Here is a 23407-nt window from a genome sequence, read left to right as displayed (position 1 = left end):
TCATCCATCCTTCAGCAGAAGGAAAGGAGTTGACGGAACGCAGACTCTAAACACTAACTCACAGATAGTTACTGTACATAAAACACACACACAAACACACAGAGTGGCCAATCACTGAGAAGGTCACAGCAGGAAGGCCGTGTAGGTTGAGTGTCAGCAGTGAGCAGAGAAACAGAGTTGAACTTGTTGACCTTCTGACCTGTCTGTGTCCACAGGGCAGAGACTGAAAGAGGCCTTTCAAGGAAACACATTATTGAAGGTAAGGCCACACAGCACGCACACACACACACACACACACACACACACACACACACACACACACACACACACATACATGCACGCACACACATACACACTCATACACACACACATACACACACACACACATTACTTCACCCCGTCTAACCCTGTCTCACCCCGTCTAACCCTGTCTCACCCCGTCTAACCCTGTCTCACCCTGTCTCACCCTGTCTCACCCATATCAACTGTATTGATTGATATCTCCTCTCTCCCCTCCTCCTCTCCCCTCCTCCTCTCCTCTCTCTCCCCTCCCCTCGTCTCTCTCCCCTCCCCTCTCCCTTCCTCCCCTCCTCTCCTCCCCCCCCTCCTCCTCCCTCCCTCCTCTCCTCCTCCCCTCCCCCCTCCTCCTCCTCCTCCCCTCCTCTCCCCCCCTCCTCCCTTCCTCCTCTCCCCTCCCCTCCTCCTCTCCCCTCCTCCTCCTCTCTCTCCACTCCTCTCCCCTCCCCTCCTCCTCTCTCCCCTCCTCCTCCCCCTCTCCTCCTCCTCCCTCCCCTCCTCTCTCTCCCCCTCCTCTCCCTTCCTCCTCTCCCCTCCTCTCTCTCCCCCTCCCCTCCCTCTCCCTTCCTCCACTCCTCCTCTCCCCTCCTCCCCTCCCCTCCTCCTCTCCCTTCCTCCTCTCCCCCTCCTCTCTCTCCCCTCCTCTCCCTTCCTCCTCTTCCCTCCTCTCTCTCCCCCTCCTCTCCCTTCCGCCCCTCCCCTCCTCTCCCTTCCTCCCATCCCCTCCTCCTCTCCCTTTCTCCTCTCCCCTCCTCCTCTCCCCTCCCCTCGTCTCTCTCCCCTCCTCCTCTCCTCTCCCCTCCTCTCCCCTCCTCTCTCTCTCCAGGTCTGAAGGGCTCTCTCCAGAGGTTGCAGCTGGAATACGTAGACGTGGTCTTCGCAAACCGCCCCGACACCAACACGCCCATGGAGGGTGAGTCAGTCTATCAACATTCACCATTGGGGACCGAGCAACCAATGTTAAGTCAGGGTGATTAGTCTCATATTCCAAATCTGATTGGTTTGTGTCTGTATTTTTTAAGGATCCCCATCAGCTACTGCCAAGGCATAAACTACTCTTCCTGGGGTCCAGCAACATTTAGGCAGTTAATGCAAGCAGGGGATTTTCTTTGCCAGGCTAACAAACAGAGCAGAATCAGGATTTAGACAGACAGACAGACAGACAGACAGACAGACAGACAGACAGACAGACAGACAGACAGACAGACAGACAGACAAAAAGAGCAGAATCAGGATTTAGACAGACAGACAGAGAGCAGAGCAGAGCAGAATCAGGATTTAGACAGACAGACCGACCGAGACCGACCGACCGACAGACAGACAGACAGACAGACAGACAGACAGACAGACAGACAGACAGACAGACAGACAGACAGACAGACAGACAGACAGACAGACAGACAGACAGACAGACAGACAAAAAGAGCAGAATCATGATTTAGACAGACAGACACATCAAATCAAATCAAAGTTTATTTGACACGTGTGCCGACTGCAAAAGGTGTATTCCTTCCTTACAGGCTCTAACCAATAGTGCAAAAAAGGTATTAGGTGAACAATAGGTAAGTAAAGAAATAAAACAACAGTAAAAAGACAGGCTATATATAGTAGAGAGGCTATATACAGTAGAGAGGCTATATACAGTAGAGAGGCTATATACAGTAGAGAGGCTATATACAGTAGAGAGGCTATATACAGTAATGAGGCTATATAGAGTAGAGAGGCTATATACAGTAGAGAGGCTACATACATTAGAGAGGCTATATACAGTAGAGAGGCTATATACAGTAGAGAGGCTATATACAGTAGTGAGGCTATATACAGTAGAGAGGCTATATACATTAGAGAGGCTATATACAGTAGAGAGGCTATATACAGTAGAGTAGAGAGGCTATATACAGTAGAGAGGCTATATAGAGTAGAGAGGCTATATAGAGTAGAGAGGCTATATAGAGTAGAGAGGCTATATACAGTAGCCAGGCTATAGACAGTAGATAGGCTATATACAGTAGTGAGGCTATATAGAGTAGAGAGGCTATATACAGTAGAGAGACTATATAGAGTAGAGGCTATATACAGTAGAGAGGCTATATACAGTAGAGGCTATATACAGTAGAGGCTACATACAGTAGAGAGGCTATATACAGTAGAGAGGCTATATACAGTAGTGAGGCTATATAGAGTAGAGAGGCTATATACAGTAGAGAGGCTACATACAGTAGAGAGGCTATATACAGTAGAGAGGCTATATACAGTAGTGAGGCTATATACAGTAGAGAGAGCTATATACAGTAGAGAGACTATATAGAGTAGAGGCTATATACAGTAGAGAGGCTATATACAGTAGAGGCTATATACAGTAGAGGCTACATACAGTAGAGAGGCTATATACAGTAGAGAGGCTATATACAGTAGTGAGGCTATATAGAGTAGAGAGGCTATATACAGTAGAGAGGCTACATACAGTAGAGAGGCTATATACAGTAGAGAGGCTATATACAGTAGTGAGGCTATATAGAGTAGAGAGGCTATATACAGTAGAGAGACTATATACAGTAGAGGCTATATACAGTAGAGAGGCTATATACAGTAGAGGCTATATACAGTAGAGGCTACATACAGTAGAGAGGCTATATACAGTAGAGAGGCTATATACAGTAGTGAGGCTATATAGAGTAGAGAGGCTATATACAGTAGAGAGTCTATATACAGTAGAGAGGCTATATACATTAGTGAGGCTATATACAGTAGTGAGGCTATATACAGTAGAGGCTATATACAGTAGAGAGACTATATACAGTAGAAAGACCATATACAGTAGAGAGGTTATATATAGTAGAGAGGCTATATACAGTAGAGAGGCTATATACAGTAGAGAGACTATATACAGTAGAGAGGCTATATACAGTAGAGAGGCTATATACATTAGTGAGGCTATATACAGTAGTGAGGCTATATACAGTAGAGGCTATATACAGTAGAGAGACTATATACAGTAGAAAGACCATATACAGTAGAGAGGTTATATATAGTAGAGAGGCTATATACAGTAGAGAGGCTATATACAGTAGAGAGACTATATACAGTAGAGAGGCTATATACAGTAGAGAGACTATATACAGTAGGGGGGCTATATACAGTAGAGAGGCTATATACAGTAGTGAGGCTATATACAGTAGAAAGGCTATATACAGTAGAGAGGCTATATACAGTAGAGAGGTTATAAAAGTAGCGAGGCTATATACAGTAGGGAGGCTATATACAGTAGAGAGGCTATATACAGTAGAGAGGTTATAAAAGTAGCGAGGCTATATACAGTAGCGAGGCTATATACAGTAGGGAGGCTATATACAGTAGAGAGGCTATATACAGTAGAGAGGTTATAAAAGTAGCGAGGCTATATACAGTAGAGAGGCTATATACAGTAGTGAGGCTATATACAGTAGAGAGACTATATACAGTAGAGAGGCTATATACAGTAGAGAGGCTATATACAGTAGAGAGGTTATAAAAGTAGCGAGGCTATATACAGTAGAGAGGTTATAAAAGTAGCGAGGCTATATACAGTAGAGAGGCTATATACAGTAGGGAGGCTATATACAGTAGGGAGGCTATATACAGTAGGGAGGCTATATACAGTAGAGAGGCTATATACAGTAGGGAGGCTATATAGAGTAGAGAGGCTATATACAGTAGAGAGGTTATAAAAGTAGCGAGGCTATATACAGTAGGGAGGCTATATACAGTAGTGAGGCTATATACAGTAGGGAGGCTATATACAGTAGGGAGGCTATATAGAGTAGGGAGGCTATATACAGTAGGGAGGCTATATACAGTAGAGAGGCTATATACAGTAGGGAGGCTATATACAGTAGAGAGGCTATATACAGTAGAGAGGCTATATACAGTAGGGAGGCTATATACAGTAGAGGCTATATACAGTAGAGAGGCTATATACAGTAGAGGCTATATACAGTAGAGAGGCTATATACAGTAGAGGCTATATACAGTAGAGAGGCTATATACAGTAGGGAGGCTATATACAGTAGAGGCTATATACAGTAGAGAGGCTATATACAGTAGGGAGGCTATATACAGTAGAGAGGCTATATACAGTAGAGGGGCTATATACAGTAGATGGGCTATATTCAGTAGACAGGCTATATACAGTAGTGAGGCTATATACAGTAGAGAGGCTATATACAGTAGTGAAGTTATATACAGTAGAGGCTATATACAGTAGAGAGGCTATATACAGTAGGGAGGCTACATACAGTAGAGAGGCTATATACAGTAGAGAGGCTATATACAGTAGTGAGGCTATATACAGTAGGGAGGCTATATACAGTAGAGAGGCTATATACAGTAGGGAGGCTATATAGAGTAGGGAGGCTATATACAGTAGAGAGGCTATATACAGTAGGAGGCTATATACAGTAGTGAGGCTATATACAGTAGAGAGGCTATATAGAGTAGTGAGGCTATATACAGTAGAGAGGCTATATACAGTAGGGAGGCTATATACAGTAGTGAGGCTATATACAGTAGAGAGGCTATATACAGTAGTGAGGCTATATACAGTAGTGAGGCTATATACAGTAGTGAGGCTATATACAGTAGGGAGGCTATATACAGTAGAGAGGCTATATACAGTAGAGAGGCTATATACAGACACCAGTTAGTCAGGCTGATTGAGGTTGTATGTACATGTAGATATGGTTAAAGTGACTATGCATATATGATGAACAGAGAGTAGCAGTAGTGTAAAAGAGGGGTTGGTGGGTGGTGGGACACAATGCAGATAGCCCGGTTAGCCAATGTGCGGGAGCACTGGTTGGTCGGGCCAATTGTGGTAGTATGTACAGGAATGTATAGTTATAGTGACTATGTATATATGTATATATGATAAACAGAGAGTAGCAGCAGCGTAAAAGAGGGGTCGGGGGGGGGCACACCATGCAAATAGTCTGGGTACCATTTGATTACCTGTTCAGGAGTCTTATGGCTTGGGGGTAAAAGCTGTTGAGAAGCCTTTTTGTCCTAGACTTGGTACTCCGGTAACGCTTGCCATGCGGTAGCAGAGAGAAAAGTCTATGACTGGGGTGGCTGGGGTCTTTGGCAATTTTTAGGGCCTTCCTCTGACACCGCCTGGTGTAAAGGTCCTGAATGGCAGGCAGCTGAGCCCCAGTGATGTACTGGGCCGTACGCACTACACTCTGTAGTGCCTTGCGGTCAGAGGCCGAGCAATTGCCGTACCAGGCAGTGATGCAACCAGTCAGGATGCTCTCGATGGTGCAGCTGTAGAACCTTTTGAGGGTCTAAAATATTTTCAGTCTCCTGAGGGGGAATAGGCTTTGTCGTACCCTCTTCACGACTGTCTTGGTGTGTTTGGACAATTCTAGTTGGTTGTTGATGTGGACACCGAGGAACTTGAAGCTCTCAACCTGCTCCACTACAGCCCCGCTGATGAGAATGGGGGCGTACTCGGTCCTCCTTTTCCTGTAGTCCACAATCATCTCCTTAGTCTTGATCACGTGAGGGAGAGGTTGTTGTCCTTGCACCAGATGGTCAGGTCTCTGACAGGCTGTATTATCATTGTCGGTGATCAGGCCTTCCATTGTTGTGTCATCAGCTAACTTAATGATGTTGTTGGAGTCGTGCCTGGCCGTGCAGTCATGAGTGAACAGGGAGTACAGGAGGGGACTGAGCACGCACCCCTGAGGGGCCCCTGTGTTGAGGATGAGGATCAGCGTGGCGGATGTGTTTTTACCTACCCTTAACACCTGGGGCCAGCCCGTCAGGAAGTCCAGGATCCAGTTGCAGAGGGAGGTGTTCAGTCCCAGGGTCCTTAGCTTAGTGATGAGCTTTGACGTTACTATGGTGTTGAACGCTGAGCTGTAGTCAATGAATAGCATTCTCTATTCATAGGTGTTCCTTTTGTCCAGGTGGGAATGGGCAGTGTGGAGTGCAATATATATTGCATCATCTGTGGATCTGTTAGGGTGGTATGCAAATTGGAGTTGGTTTAGGGTTTCTGGGATAATGGTGTTGATGTGAGCCTATCTACCCATCTGGAAGCCTCTTTCTCTCTCCTTGTCCTATACCTCTATCCTATCCTCCTCTCCTCCTCCTTCCCTCTATTCCCTTCACTCCTCCACCTCCCTCCTCTCTTTCTCCTTCCCTCTCCCCCTTGCACTCCTCCACCTCCCTATTCTCCTCCTCCTTCCCTCTCTCCCCTTCACTCCTCCACCTCCCTCCTCTCCTCCTCCTTCCCTCTCTCCCCTTCACTCCTCCACCTCCCTATTCTCCTCCTCCTTCCCTCTCTCCCCTTCACTCCTCCACCTACCTCCTCTCCTCCTCCTTCCCTCTCTCCCCTTCACTCCTCCACCTCCCTATTCTCCTCCTCCTTCCCTCTCTCCCCTTCACTCCTCCACCTCCCTCCTCTCTTTCTCCTTCCCTCTCTCCCTTTCACTCCTCCACCTCCCTATTCTCCTCCTCCTTCCCTCTCTCCCCTTCACTCCTCCAACTCCTTCCCTCTCTCGTCCCTTCACTCCTCCACCTCCCTCCTCTCCTCCTCCTTCCCTCTCTCCCCTTCACTCCTCCACCTCCCTCCTCCCCTCTCTCCCCTTCACTCCTCCACCTTCCTCCTCCTCCTAGAGAGAGAGAGAGAGAGCGAGAAAGAGCGAGAGAGAGCGAGAGAGCGAGAGAGAGAGAGAGAGTGAGAGCGAGAGAGAGAACGAGAGAGAGAGAGAGAGAGTGAGAGCGAGAGAGAGAGCGAGAGAGAGAGAGAGAGAGAGAGAGAGAGAGAGAGAGTGAGAGAGCGAGAGAGAGAGAGAGAGAGTGAGAGCGAGAGAGAGAGAGAGAGAGAGACAGCGAGAGGGAGGTTGTAAAAAAAGGTTGTAAAAAAATTGTCTTTCTCCCTACTGATCTGGCCTTACAAACACTAATTAATAAACATGTCCACCTCTTGTTTTATTGACTATAAAAAAGCATTAGATTCTATTTGGCATGAAGGAATATTCTTCAAAAAAAATTGGATCATTATGCAGCCCCAATTAGAATTTGGACCAAAATATTTGACAGCGTAATCCTACCAATAGCTCTTTACGGAAGTGAGGTTTGGGGGGGCCACTCAATACAAGGGACTTTAAAATGTGGGACAAACATCCAATTGAAGCTCTACATGGAAATTTCTGTCTGAAAATTTGAAGTCCAAAGAAATACACCAACAAATGCATCTAGGGCAGTACTGTGCCGCTTTCTAGTGGTAATGAAAATACAAAACAGATCATTACATTTTGGCTACACCTAAATTCAAGTCCAAATTCAAGTCTCCAATTCAAAGCACTTCAACCCCAAGACCTGAGCCCAGAAACGAGCCCTCTCAGTCAGCTGTTGTTGGACCTCACCAACCAAGCTGACACCAGCACTGATTCAAAAGAAATAATTCAAATAAACAGAATCATGAACCAATCAAAAGACTCACATTTACAACATAGGAAGAACAAAACAAAATCCCAAAGCCGACTAAATTGCTATCTGGACCTAAACAGAGAATATGAATTGGCTGATTATCTCTGCTTTGTCAGAGATACGAAGCAGAGACAGATCTTTATCAAGTACAGACTGACAGAGACAGATCAGTACCAAGTACAGGCTGACAGAGACAGAGACAGATCTGTACCAAGTACAGTCTGACAGAGACAGAGACAGATCCGTACCAAGTACAGGCTGACAGAGACAGAGACAGATCTGTACCAAGTACAGTCTGACAGAGACAGAGACAGATCCATACCAAGTACAGTCTGACAGAGACAGAGACAGATCTGTACCAAGTACAGTCTGACAGAGACAGAGACAGATCCATACCAAGTACAGTCTGACAGAGACAGAGACAGATCTGTACCAAGTACAGGCTGACAGAGACAGAGACAGATCTGTACCAAGTACAGACTGACAGAGACAGAGACAGAGACAGATCTGTACCAAGTACAGTCTGACAGAGACAGAGACAGAGACAGATCCATACCAAGTACAGTCTGACAGAGACAGAGAAAGAGACAGATCCGTACCAAGTACAGACTGACAGAGACAGAGACAGATCCGTACCAAGTACAGACTGACAGAGACAGAAACAGAGACAGATCTGTACCAAGTACGGGCTGACAGAGACAGATCCGTACCAAGTACAGGCTGACAGAGACAGATCCATACCAAGTACAGACTGACAGAGACAGAGACAGATCCGTACCAAGTACAGACTGACAGAGACAGAGACAGATCCGTACCAAGTACAGACTGACAGAGACAGAAACAGAGACAGATCTGTACCAAGTACGGGCTGACAGAGACAGATCCGTACCAAGTACAGGCTGAGTGACCACCAATAGAAACCGCCAGATATAAAATAAGCATTGCTTCCCAAAGAGGAGTGTGTATGTGGTCACTGCACGACAGGCGAGGAAGAAACAGAGATCCACTTTCTCCTCTACTGTGAGAAATATTCCTCACCAAGAGATTCATTATTCACAGAAAATACCACATTTATTCAAAATGTTAACTTATTAAACCCAGAGGAAAAAATCATACTCATGGTCGAAGGAGCAACAGCTCCTCTTGCAGCCAAATATGTATTTGCCTGCCATAGCCTGAGGGACACTGTTCATCTGCATAGTAAGCAGTAACTTACCTATTATTGTTATTATTGTTATTATTATTATTATTACTGTGATTATTATTCCAAACAGTAGTGGTATGGCTAGTAGGGTGATGGTAATGATAGCAGTTTAATGATGGTGGTGGTGGTAGTAAGGAAGTGTATAGGAGATGTTGTACCAACTGTGACAATAAAAACCTCCCCTAATCAGAAACCGTGGCTAGATGGTAGCATTCGCACGAAACTGAATGTGCCAACCACCGCATGTAACAATGACAATGAGACTGGGAATATGGCAGAATATAAACAGTAGTTATTCACTCTGCAAGGCAATCAGACAAGCTAAATGTCAGTATAGAGATAAAGTGGAGTTGCAATTCAATGGCTCAGACACGAGACGTATGTGGCAGGGACTACAGACAATCACAGACTACAAAAGGAAAACCAGTCACGTCTCCGAGACCGACGTCTTGCTTCCGGACGGGCTAAACACATTCTTCGTTTTGTTTGAGGATAACACAGTACCACCGACACGGCCCGCTAACATGGACTGTTGGCAATCTTCCGTGGCCAACATGAGAAAAATATTTAAACGTGTTAACCCTCGCAAGGCTGCCGGCCCAGACGGCATCTCCAGCCGCGTCCTCAGAACATGCTCAGACCAGCTGGCTGGTGTGTTTACGGGTATATTAAATCTTTCCCTATTCCAGTCTGTTGTCCCCACATTCTTCAAGATGGCCATCATTGTTCCTGTACCCAAGAAGGCAAAGGTAACTGAACTTAATGACTATCGCCCCGTAGCGCTCACTTCTGTCATCATCAATGTAACGGCTTTCCTCCTCTTCCTCCTCTGAGGAGGAGGAGGAGTAGCAAGGATCGGACCAATACGCAGCGTGGTAAGTGTCCATGATACTTTAATAACGACTCAATACTAAAATAACAAAGTGAATGGAAACGAAAACCGAAACAGTCCTGAATGGTGACACAAACCACAAAACAGGAAACAATCACCCACCAAACACAGGTGGGAAAAGGCTACCTAAGTATGATTCTCAATCAGAGACAACTAGCGACACCTGCCTCTGATTCAGAACCATACCAGGCCAAGCACAAAACACAACATAGAAAAACGAACATAGACAACCCACCCAACTCACGCTCTGACCATACTAAAACAAAGACATAACAAAATAACTAAGGTCAGAATGTGACAATCAAGTGCTTTGAGAGACTAGTCAAGGATCATATCACCTCTACCTTACCTGCCACCCTAGACCCACTTCAATTACGTACTGTCCCAATAGATCCACAGACGATGAAATCACCATCACTCTGCACACTGTCCAAACCCATCTGGACAAGAGGAATACCTATGTAAGAATGTTGTTTATTGACTATAGTTCAGCCTTCAACACCATAGTACCCTCCAAGCTCATCATTAAGCTCAGGGCCCTGGGTCTGAACCTCACTCTGTGCAACTGGGTCTTGGACTTCCTGACGGGCCGCCCCCCAGGTGGGGAAGGTAGGAAATATCACCTCCACTCCGCTGATCCTCAACACTGTGGCCCCACAAGGGTGCATGCTCAGCCCCCTCCTGTACTCCATGTTCACCCATGACTGCATGGCCAAGCATGACTCCAACTCAATCATCAAGTTTTCAGACATTAGTAGTCTTGATTACCAACAATGACGGGACAGCCTAACAGGGAGGAGGTGGGAGTGTGGTGCCTGGAAAATAACCTCAATGTCAACATCAACAAAACAAAGGAGTTGATCGTGGACTTCAGGAAACAGCAGAGGGTGCACCCCCCTATCTACATCGACGGGACCAAAGTGGAGAAGGTGGAAAGCTTTAAGGTCCTTGGCAAACACATCACTGACAAACTGAAATGGACCACCCACACAGACAGTGTGGTGAAGAAGGTGCAACAGAGCCTCTTCAACCTCAGGAGGCTATAGAAATTTGTCTTGTCACCTAAAACCCTCACAAAGTTTTGAAGATGGACAATTGAAAGCATCCTGTTGGGCTGCATCACTGCCTGGTACAGCAACTGCACTGCCCGCAACCTCATGGCTCTCCAGAGGGTGGTGCGGTCTGTCCAATGCATTACCGGGGGCAAACTACCTGCCCTCCAGGACACCTACAGCACCCGATGTCACAGGAAGGCCAAAACGATTGTGAAGGACATCAACCACCCGAGCCACTGCCTGTTCACCCCGCTATCATCCAGAAGGCGAGGTCAGTACAGGTGCATCAAAGCTGGGGACCGAAAAACAGCTTCTATCTCAAGGCCATTAGACTGTAAAACAGCCATCACTAGCACATTAGCAGCTGCTGCCTATAGGCTTAGACTAGGAATGGAACACTTGTCACTTTAATAATGTTTACATATCTTGCATTACTCATCTCATATGTATATACTGTTTTTTCTATACTATTCTACTGTATCTTCATCCATATCACCCTGACATCACTTGTCCATATATATAGTATTCATTCATTCCTACTTAGATTTGTGTGTATTGGGTTGTGTAGTTTTATTTATTTAACTAGGCAAATTCTTACTTATAATGACAGTCTAGGAACAGTAGGTTAACTGCCTTGTTCAGGGGCAGAATTTCATTTTTTTTTTACCTTGTCAGCTCAGGGATTTGATCTAGCAACCTTTCGGTTACTGGCCCAATGTTGTCACCACTAGGCTACCAGCTGCCCCATGTTACTGCACTGTCGGAGCTAGAAGCACAAGCATTTCTCTACACCCGCAATAACATCTGCTAATCACGTGTATGTGACCAATAAATGTGATTTAATTTGATTTGAGTAGTATTAATGTAATGGTGGTAGTAGTAGTAGTAATGAAGATGGTAGTTGTAGTACTGATGTAATGGTGGTAGTAGTAGTAGTAATGAAGATGGTAGTTGTAGTTCCACATCGATGGAACAGTAGTGGAGAGGGTAGCAAGTTTTAAGTTCCTCGGCATACACATCACAGACAAACTGAATTGGTCCACTCACACAGACAGCATCGTGAGGAAGGCGCAGCAGCGCCTCTTCAACCTCAGGAGGCTGAAGAAATTTGGCTTGTCACCAAAAGCACTCACAAACTTCTACAGATGCACAATCGAGAGCATCCTGGCGGGCTGTATCACCGCCTGGTATGGCAACTGCACCGCCCTCAACCGTAAGGCTCTCCAGAGGGTAGTGAGGTCTGCACAACGCATCACCGGGGGCAAACTACCTGCCCTCCAGGACACCTACACCACCCGATGCTACAGGAAGGCCATAAAGATCATCAAGGACATCAACCACCCGAGCCACTGCCTGTTCACCCCGCTGCCATCCAGAAGGCGAGGTCAGTACAGGTGCATCAAAGCTGGGACCGAGAGACTGAAAAACAGCTTCTATCTCAAGGCCATCAGACTGTTAAACAGCCACCACTAACATTAAGTGGCTACTGCCAACACACTGTCAATGACACTGACTCTACTCCAGCCACTTTAATCATGGGAATTGATGGGAAATGATGTAAATATATCACTAGCCACTTTAAACAATGCTACCTTATATAATGTTACTTACCCTACATTGTTCATCTCATATGCATACGTTGATACTGTACTCTATATCATCGACTGCATCCTTATGTAATACATGTATCACTAGCCACTTTAACTATGCCACTTGGTTTACATACTTATCTCATATGTATATACTGTACTCGATATCATCTACTGTATCTTGCCTATGCTGCTCTGTACCATCACTCATTCATATATCCTTATGTACATATTCTTTATCCCCTTACACTGTGTATGACAGTAGTTTTTTTTTGAATTGTTAGTTAGATTACTTGCTCGTTATTACTGCATTGTCGGAACTAGAAGCACAAGCATTTCGCTACACTCGCATTAACATCTGCTTACCATGTGTATGTGACAAATAAAATTTGATTTGATTTGATTTGATTTAGTTCTGATGTAATGGTGGTAGTAGTAGTAGTAATGAAGATGGTAGTTGTACTTCTGATGTAATGGTGGTAGTAGTAGTAGTAATAAAGATGGTAGTTGTAGTAGAACGATAGATAGAGGAAGAGAGAGGGAGAGAGAGGGAGAGAATGATAGAGAGAGGAAGAGAGAGGGAGAGAGAGAGAGAGAACGATAGAGAGAGGAAGAGAGAGGGAGAGAGGGAGAGAACGATAGAGAGAGGAAGAGAGAGGGAGAGAACGATAGAGAGAAGAAGAGAGAGGGAGAGAGAGGGAGAGAACGATAGAGAGAGGAAGAGAGAGGGAGAGAGAGGGAGAGGAAGAGAGAGGGAGAGAGAGGGAGCGAGAGAGAAAGAGAGAGAGAGAAACAAACAGCTTGAAAGAGAGAGAGACAACAATAGAGAGAGAGATAGAGGGAGAGAGAGAGAAACAAACAGCTAGAAAGAGAGAGAGACAACAATAGAGAGAGAGATAGAGGGAGAGAGAGAGAGAGAAACAAACAGCTAGAGTGAGAGAGAGACAACAATAGAGAGAGAGATAGAGGGAGAGAGAGAGAGAAACAAACAGCTAGAAAGAGAGAGAGACAACAATAGAGAGATAGAGGGAGAGAGAGAGAGAAACAAACAGCTAGAGTGAGAGAGAGAGTTCTAAACTTGCTTTCTAAGCTTAATGAGTCCTGTACCTTCTAAGTAATTTCAATGGGTCTCTCTCCATTCTGATTGTTTTATACTGTTTAAATACTGTTAAAAATCCAAAAATAGTTTTCTGCATTATCATCAAGGGCTGCACCATATGGGCAAAAAATCTAGGCCTTATTTTTAACCAAATGTTGCAATTGCGATTTGACTTACGATTTAGATCAAAACACTGAACTATTGGAATAATGGAAAATAATTATATTTCTAATTCTTTAGTCAGAAGATTATACACCCATTATGCACTTTGAGCACAGTGTTGCTTGACATGAAAACAAATAAAAATTCCAGGGAGGAGTTTTTGTGACAGGGGAGGAACCAACGTGTTGGTCAGTGTTTCCTAATGGTCCCTATAATCTTTGCATACATTAAATGTTTTCTTTTAGCTACTTCATGTCGCTAACATATTCATGCTTCACCTATTTCTCTTTTATTTAGAAGATACTGTTGCACAAACAACATACTGATATAGGCCTACACTATCACTGGTATCAGGCTGTATAGTATAGCTAGCTACATTTTCTCTGACCAGTACATGTATTAGCTAGCTAGCCACTAGTAGCCAGCTAACTAGCAATAACATTTAGCGGCTAACACGACTGAAGCACAACTTGCTAAGAAAAGACAAACTAGCTGTTGCAGGTGTAATAAACACAAACTAATAATTATAGATCGCTTCTGGATTTTTATTAAGAAGCAAAGTGGAAACAGTATCATAGTCATCAACATGGTTGCATGCGCTGCATTGACCGTGCAGACTGAAAAATGTGTCTCGTGGTCAAGAACCAACACATTTGCTCCTTGAGTGACAGGGGGCAGGGGTAGGTCTGTGTGGAAAGTGGCATAGAGAGAAAGAGAGTGGAGAGAGATGACTCAAGTAGCGGAGTAAACTATAAAAATGGGCATTACACACGGCGTATCACATGTAACAAACCAAGCATTCAAATACCGTTTTAGAAGGTAAAACCCCAACCGGCCCATGCATCAATACGGGTGTATAGACAGATACAGTTTACATTATTCAAAATATTCAAAGCTTTGGGTCAGTCACAGTGGTCAGGTGTTCTGCCACTGTGTACTCTCTGTTTAGGGCCAAATAGCATTCTAGTTTGCTCTGTTTTTTTGTTAATTGTTTATACTTGTACACTGAGGCCTTTTTGGCTGCATGCAGGTCTAAATTTTGTTTGTTCCATTTTAGTTGATTCTTGGTTGGTGACGGACCCCCAGACCTCTCCATTTTGGATAGATAAAGGCCAATGTGCTCTATGACAATTCAAGTATTTTTGAGTCTATGGTATATCAATTTTGAGCTTTTTTGATGGCATGAAGGCCCCTCTTTCCTTGTCTCTCAGATCGTTCACCATAAAGTTTTATGAGACTCCAGGCTTACCTGTGGTCTCTGATTTTAGGATTCACAAGTGAAGGCGTAGACTATGTTTCGTTTTTGTATGCTCTTGGTTGACAGGTTTCTGAATGGAATTTAGGTTTTTGGTCCTGGCATCTGGACCATTTGTCAACTAATTTTTTTCGGTCTTACAGAGATTTACTGTCAGGTTAACATTTGGTTATGATGCAGAATCTGTACCCGCTGTGAAGTCTCTAGGTAGCAGGGTGTAGATAACCTCCTTGGCTGGGGAAAGAAGACCAGAACTTTTCAACCACTTCCCCAGATGCTGTGGTGAGGCCTGAGTCCTGCAGACTGTTCTCAGGTCGCTTGTGCCTGTGTGTATATGATGTAGCTGGGTGGGCTTAAGCTGCATCCACAGCTCACGGAAGGTCTAGGGAAGCGTGGGTGTTTTGACACATTTAACCGCACATCTTTCCCATTTGAGTCCATGGATTTTATAATCTGTGTCTTGTTTCTCCCCCAACATCACTTTTTATCAGAGGGGTATAGCAGACCCTCAGGGGGTGCCAGAATCAATTGAAATCAACAAAGCATGAGAAGACTGCCTTCATTTTAGTTTGTTTGTTTACGATCAGATTAGGGTCTGGGGGTGGACTGTTCTGCTGTCTGTGGGACTTTTGCAATTTGAGGGGTGGCAATTTGACATTTGCTCAGTAGATTTTTCAGCTGAGAAAATGTGCTGTCTGCTGTTAATGGTAATGCAGGGAGCTGAGGTTTTCCCAAGGTTGCGCATATCCCACGATAGCTATTGGGAGTTCAAATTTGACTCCCACTTTTGTGGAGCTGAGGTGGGCTGTCCTTGATCCAAACTTTTTTTGCAGGGAGTTGAGGCTAAGGATGATGTTCAAAGAGTTTAAGAAGCCTATTTAAGCTGTTCTGGCTGTCTGTGGAGATTTTTATAATTTGAGGTGGGGCTGTCTGCTCCCTGCTCCTTCCCTCTCTGGCGGGGTTGTCTTGTCACACACCATCCTCTACCTCACCCTCCATCCCACTCATCATTCCTTCACCCCTGGCACTCACCCTCCTCCCTCCACCCTCACCCCTCCACACCTGGGACCTTCCTCCATCCCCTCACCCCTGGCTCCCTCATCCCCCTCACCCTCTCCTCCATCCCCTCACCCTGGCACTCATCATTCACCCTGGCACTCCATCCCCCTCACCCTCTCCCTCCATCCGCACCTGGCACCCTCTCCTCCATCCACCTGGCACCCTCTCCTCCATCCCCACACCTGGCCTCCATCCCCCCACCCTCTCCCCTCCATCCCCCTTCACCCTCTCCTCCATCCACCTCACCCTCTTCCTCCCTCCTTACCCTCTCCTCCATCCCCCACCCTCTCCTCCATCCAGTTGGTATTTTTCTCCTCCATCCCCTCACCCTCTCCTCCATCCCCCTCACCCTTTCCCTCCATCCCTCACCCTTCTGAATCCCCCCCCATCATTACCATTCAGTCTGATCCTACCATCCATCCCCTCAGGCCTCCATTTGGCCTGGCAGTTTGATCCTGTCCTCCAGTCCCCCCCCCTTTAATCCTCCATTGAAGAACCCCTCTACCCCATCCCCCTCCATTTTTCCTCCATCCACTTCACCCTGTCCCTGCCATCCCCTCACCCTCCTCCATCCCCCTCACCCTCTCCAATCCCATTCACCTCTTTTCCATCCCCTCACCCTCTTTCCTCCACTGTATTTTGGTCCATCCCCCTCACCCTCTCCTCCATCCGTCACCCTCCAGGTTTCCATCCCCCTCACCCTCTCTCCATCCCTCACCCTTCACCATCAGTGATCCGTAGACTCTTGTGCTTTTCTGTTGCTCTTCAGCTTCTGTCTTTGTTGGACAGGTTTCTCACAGTCCAGAGTGCAGATATGTCTCTCTCCACCTCCAGCTATCCAGGTCTAGTTAAGGGAATTTTGTTGTGCTGGACTGTTGTCTGGTCTGTGCTGACTGATGCATCACCTGCTGTTCCAGCTGTGTGGACCTCCTTACCTCCAGCTGGGTAAGATAATCCTTCTGTTTTAATGAGGAAGACGATTATTTTTCAATCACTTCATGTGCTGGGAGGTTGACTTTCCTGCTGTTGGTTCAGCTCGTTTGTGTACCTTGAATTATGAGCCACTGGTTGGGAGTAGTTTCCTCAAGACGGAAGGTCTAGGGCGCTCTCTGTTTTGACTCTCTCTTTAGACACTTATCTTTCCCATTTGAGTCCATAAAGTACAATCTGTCTCTTATGTCTCCTCTCTGGATCTGTACTTTCCTCATCATTCCCTCCCAGGGTCCTGATAGGTACCTGCTCAGGAGGTGAGAACAATAACTGGCTTGGCCTTCATAGTGTTGTCCCCTGATGCTAGTGTTGGAGCTATGATCATTAGTCTGGGACTGGACTGGTTTGCTGCACGTGTGGAGACTTTAGCCTGTCCCTGGTCATTAGCTCTGTGAGAAATGTGAAGGGGAATTTTGTCAGGGAGCTGAGAGTGGGGTTCTGCTGTGGTAGGTGGCTCAGGGATAGGTGGGCTGTTCTGTCCAGTAGTACAACCCAGGCAGGAAAGACTGTTCTGATGGTATATTTTGTATTTATATGGGCTGTATTGCTGTGGCATAAGACTTTTGTAGGGAGCTGAGTGGGCTGTTCTGCTGTGAGTATGGGCTTTTGTAGGGAGTGTATATGGGCTGTTCTGCTGTAGGTGGAGACTTTGTAGGGAGCTGAGGTGGGCTGTTCTGCTGGTGTATCTGAGCACGGGACACCTCTCAGAGCAGGGTTGAGCTGTCACAGGATGGCTCATTGTCCATCCCCCTCAGTCTCCTTCATCCCCCTCACCCTCCTCCATCCCCTGGAGCTGTAGGAGGATGGGCTCATATCAGAGTAGGTGGAGCTGTGGGGCTCATTGTAAGTACCCTGTATACCCTATACGGTATATCAGAGTAGGTGGAGCTGTAGGAGGATGGGCTCATTGTAAGTAGTGTATATACGGTATATCAGAGTAGGTGGAGCTGTAGGAGGATGGGCTCATTGTAAGTAGTGTATATATACGGTATATCCAGAGGTGGAGCTGTAGGAGCTCACCCTCTCCTCCAGGATCCCCTCATTGTAATGGCTGGAAGGGAATAAATGGAACGCAGCCAAACACATCAAACATATGACAACCACATGTTTGACTCCATTCCATTTATTCCATTCCAGCCATTACAATGAGCCCATCCTCCTACAGCTCCACCCTACTCTCATATACCGTATATAAACACTCCACCGTCAAAAGTTTTAGAACACCTACTCATTCAAGGGTTTTTCTTTATTTTGACTATTTTCTACATTGTAGAATAATAGTGAAGACATCAGAACTATGAAATAACACACATGGAATCATGTAGTAACCAAAAAGTGTTAAACAAATCAAAATATATTTTATTTTTGAGATTCTTCAAACTAGCCACCCTTTGCACACTCTTGGCATTCTTGTCAACTGCTTCATGAGGTAGTCACCTGGAATGCATTTCAATTATGGAATTTCTTTCCTTCTTAAAACCTCTTGCGTTATTTGACCTGAGACGCAGACGTCCCATCTAGGCATCTGGAAATGCAAATGCGCTACGCCAAATGCTAATAGCACTCGTTAAAACTCAAACGCTCATCAAAACACACATGTAGGGCACTGAATTAAAGCTACACTCGTTGTGAATCTAGCCAACAAGTCAGATTATTAAAATGCTTTTCTCGAAAGCATGAGAAGCATGAGAAGCTATTATCTGATAGCATGCAACACCCCGAAATACCTGAAGGCGACGTAAACAAAGAATTAGCGTAGCCGGCACTACACAAATAGCAAAAATAAAATATAAAACTTTCATTACCTTGGGCGAGCTTCTTTGTTGGCACTCCTATATGTCCCATAAACATCACTATTGGGTCTTTTTTCGATTAAATCGGTCCATATATACCCAAAATATCCATCTATGGAAACTGTGTGATTCAGAAAAAAAGACTGTTTCAAAAACGCCACGTCATTTTTTTAAATTAAAAAAGTCGACGATAAACTTTCACAAAAACACTTCGAAATACTTTTGTAATCCAACTTTAGGTATTAGTAAACGTTAATAATCTATCAAATTGATCACGGGCGATGTGTATTCAATAGCTCCACGCTTTCAAATCATCTTCCAAATCTCTCTTCCAAAACTTCCTGTCGGAGACCGGATGGAAAGTGGTCTCTCTTCCTCGTTTGACCAAGAAACAACGAGAAGGCAATTGACAAGAGTGGTGACATCGTGTGGAAGCTGTAGGACTTGCAATCTCGGCCCTATTTAATTTCGTGCCCCTTGAACAATACATGCAAGTGGAGCATGGATATTTTTTTCAGTTTTCAGTGATCAGTTTTTCTTGCGCTTTTCGATGAAACAGACGCTCTGTTATAGTCACAGCGGTGATTTAACCAGTTTTAGAAACGTGAGAGTGTTTTCTATCCACACATACTAATCATATGCATATACTATATTCCTGGCATGAGTAGCAGGACGCCGAAATGTTGAGCGATTTTTAACAGAATGTTCGAAAAAGTAGAGGGTCGACTTAAGAGGTTTTAATGCATTTGAGCCAATCAGTTGTGTTGTGACCAGGTAGGGGTGGTATACAGAAGATAGCTCTATTTGGTAAAAGACCAAGTCCATATTATGGCAAGAACAGCTCAAATAAGCAAAGAGAAACAACAGTCCATCATTACTGACATGAAGGTCAGTCAATACGGAACATTTCAAGAACTTTGAAAGTTTCTTCAAGTGCAGTCACAAAAACCATCAAGAGCTATGATGAAACTGTCTCTCATGAGGACTGCCACAGGAATGGTGTAGATTGATTGATGTCCTTATCTCCTCAGAGATTGTGAGAGCCATGACGTATGTGATCAACCAGGGGATGTCCATGTACTGGGGGACATCTCGATGGACAGCCATGGAGATCATGGTGAGTTAACCCTATGACCTTTAACCCTAACCCCTGACCCATAGCCCATGTGACATAACCTCTACAGTACTCACACTATCTTCACTTTTAAAACTCATTACAGATCAGGCTCATACAGCAAGTCTGTGAGCCCTCAAAGGCAGTCAATAATCTGTGGCCTCTGAGAAAGCCTCCGAGAGAGCCTCAGAGCCTCAGAGAGCTCAGAGAGAGCCTCATGCGAGCCTCGGCGAGAGCATCAGAGAGAGCCTGTTAGAAAAATTATGATTAAATTACTGAACAAATCATTTTAAATGGAACTGTACCTCCGAGAGAGTCTCAGAACCTCAGAGAGAACTCGGAGCGAGCCTCCAAGACAGCCTCCGAGAGAGCCTCAGAATCTCAGAGAGAGCTCTTCAGAGAGAGCCTTCAGAGAGAGCCTCGGAGAGAGCCTCCAAGACAGCTCTCCGAGAGAGCCTCAGAATCTCAGAGAGAGCTCTTCAGAGAGAGCCTCGTAGAGCCTTGGAGAGAGCCTTGAGAGAGCCTTGGAGAGAGCCTTGAGAGAGCCTTTCAGAGAGAGCCTTGAGAGAGCCTTGAGAGAGCCTTGAGAGAGCCTTGAGAGAGCCTTGGGGAGAGCCTTGAGAGAGCCTCAGAGAGCCTTGGAGAGAGCCTCGTAGAGAGCCTCATAGAGAGCCTTGGAGAGCCTTGAGAGAGCCTCAGAGAGCCTTGGAGAGAGCCTCAGAGAGCCTTGGAGAGAGCCTTTGGAGAGAGCCTTGGAGAGAGCCTTGAGAGAGCCTTGGAGAGAGCTCTTGAGAGAGCCTCGTAGAGAGCCTTGTAGAGAGCCTTGGAGAGAGCCTTGAGAGAGCCTCCTATAGAGAGCCTTGAGAGAGCTTTCCTTGGAGAGAGCCTTGGAGAGAGCCTTGAGAGCCTTGGAGAGCCTCGTAGAGAGCCTTGGAGAGAGCCTCTAGAGAGCCTTGGGAGAGAGCCTCGTAGAGAGCCTTGGAGAGAGCCTCGTAGAGAGCCTTGAGAGAGCCTTGTAGAGAGCCTTGGAGAGAGCCTCGTAGAGAGCCTTGAGAGAGCCTTGGAGAGAGCCTCGTAGAGAGCCTTGAGAGAGCCTCGTAGAGAGCCTTGGAGAGAGCCTCCTCGTAGAGAGCCTTGAGAGAGCCTTGAGAGAGCCTCGTAGAGAGCCTTGAGAGAGCCTTGGAGAGAGCCTTTGTAGAGAGCCTTGGAGAGAGCTCTGAGAGAGCCTCGTAGAGAGCCTGAGAGAGCTTCTCAGAGAGCCTTGGAGCCTCTTGTTTGTGTGCTGAGTAACAGGGAAACTGGGGAAACAGGCTGTCTGTCTGGACCTTTTATGCCATGGCTGATTTGGAGGAGAAGGGGAGAATAGGAGAGGTGGTGGCTAACTACATTTCCTGGAAAAAAAAAGCCTGATAATGACTGATTGCTAAAGCATCCCCAGGATTTTCTGTAGTCAACAACCTCTCGTTCTCTGTAAGTGTGTTTAAGCGCTGCACATGATGTTGTGTTGATTGTGATTAGGGTGAATGTTGTAGCGTAGCAGCTCAGATGGAAGCACTGTCATTTAGACTGCATCTATAATGCAGTGGTAGACACAGACATGGGGAACAGAGCCGAGAGGCAAAACCAGCCCCACCCCACCACAGCCTGTAGCAGATAAAAGTGGTTGTGCTAATGTTTAAGAAAGCAATGAGCGCTGTACATGTATTTTCTATGGCATTTCTCTTTGCAAACGCACATGTGGAAACATAGATATGCGAGTGCAAGTGAATTGGTGTGTGAAATATAGACTAAGCTAAATGAGCTGAATACAGTATAATTCATGAATTCTGATTAGGATCCCTCTCCTCATCTCTCTCTCTCTCTCTCTCTCTCTCTGTGTGTGTCTCTCTGTGTCTCTCTGTCTCTGTCTCTGTCTCTGTCTCTGTCTCTCTCTCTCTCTATCTCTATCTATCTATCTATCTATCTATCTATCTATCTATCTATCTATCTATCTATCTATCTATCTATCTATCTATCTATCTATCTATCTATCTATCTATCTATCTATCTATCTATCTATCTATCTATCTATCTATCTATCTATCTATCTATCTATCTATCTATCTATCTATCTATCTATCTATCTATCTTCTATCTATCTATCTATCTATCTATCTATCTATCTATCTATCTATCTATCATCTATCTATCTATCTATCTATCTATCTATAGGAGGCGTACTCTGTGGCCAGACAGTTTAACCTGATCCCTCCGGTGTGTGAGCAGTCTGAGTACCATCTCTTCCAGAGGGAGAAGGTGGAGGTCCAGCTTCCAGAACTCTACCACAAGATAGGCATGTGTCAATCATCCAGGCTGGCCCGCCACTTCTCTCACATATGCTGAAGGTTCACATAACCATCCTCCCATCTGCTACAGGGTTCTAAACAGTGGATACATACATAATCAATCCTTATATGATTGTAATAAAATGATATGATAACGTCCTCCTGAGCACTCCACTCCCTAACATCTGCTGGGGTTCAGACCCGGGTTTCATGATATCCTCAGAGCGTCTGTTTGGTGTCCGTCTGATTGACAGTGATAATAGATCTCACAGTTATCTGTCACTCACTCCACTCCTCCCTCCTCCTCTCTGTTCCCACATTCCCTCTGGTCTCCATGGTGACAGGTGTCGGGGCAATGACGTGGTCTCCATTGGCCTGTGGCATCATCACAGGGAAGTACCAGAACGGCATCCCAGAAACCTCCAGGGCATCCATGAAGGTAGGCCCTGTATCCACTCAACAACCTCTCAGTCTCACTGCAGAATCTGACATTTCTAAAAAATAAAATAAAAATTCAGGTTAAGTTTAGGTATTAACTCCAGATGGTTAAGGTAAGGGTTAAAGTTTAAAAACGAGGTCCTAGCTGGAGCTCGCGGTTTCGCCCATCCGCTATACCCATTGTCATCTCTCAACATCCTGGAGTACCTGGACGGATGCTGAATACCGCCTTGAGAGACCTGCCTGATCCACTTCCACCTCTCTCTCTCTCTGTCTCTCTCTCTCTCTCTCTCTGTCTCTCTGTCTCTCTGTCTCTCTGTCTCTCTCTCCACTCATTTCCTGACGCTCTCCCTCTTTCTCTCTGTCTCTCTGTCTCTCTGTCTCTCTGTCTCTCTGTCTCTCTGTCTCTCTGTCTCTCTGTCTCTCTGTCTCTCTGTCTCTTTCTCCTCTTTCTCTCTCTTCTTCTCTGTCTCTGTCTCTCTGTCTCTCTGTCTCTGTCTCTCTGTCTCTCTCTCTCCCTCTCCACTCATTTTCCTGACGCTCCCTCTTCTCTCTGTCTCTCTGTCTCTCTGTCTCTCTTCCCCCTTCTCCACTCATTTCCTGACGCTCTCCCTCTTTTCTCTGTCTCTCTGTCTCTCTGTCTCTCTGTCTCTGTCTCTCTGT

The 23407-nt window shown here is 45.6% G+C and overlaps 1 protein-coding gene across 1 annotated transcript in view; it reads left to right on the top strand.

The window, feature by feature from the left end:
• The window catches only part of kcnab1a (potassium voltage-gated channel subfamily A regulatory beta subunit 1a), a 147006-nt gene that overhangs the window by 108174 nt on the left and 15425 nt on the right, over positions 1 to 23407 (top strand). Inside the window, 5 exon segments of the mRNA XM_042297677.1 lie at positions 216 to 259; positions 1124 to 1210; positions 19900 to 19985; positions 22194 to 22314; positions 22651 to 22745. Of these exon segments, the coding sequence (XP_042153611.1) occupies positions 216 to 259; positions 1124 to 1210; positions 19900 to 19985; positions 22194 to 22314; positions 22651 to 22745 (433 nt within the window).

This window comes from Oncorhynchus tshawytscha, linkage group LG14 (assembly GCF_018296145.1).
Source record: "Oncorhynchus tshawytscha isolate Ot180627B linkage group LG14, Otsh_v2.0, whole genome shotgun sequence".
In the NCBI taxonomy this organism is placed as follows: Eukaryota; Metazoa; Chordata; class Actinopteri; order Salmoniformes; family Salmonidae; genus Oncorhynchus; species Oncorhynchus tshawytscha.
This window is presented reverse-complemented; position numbering and strand designations above follow the sequence as displayed.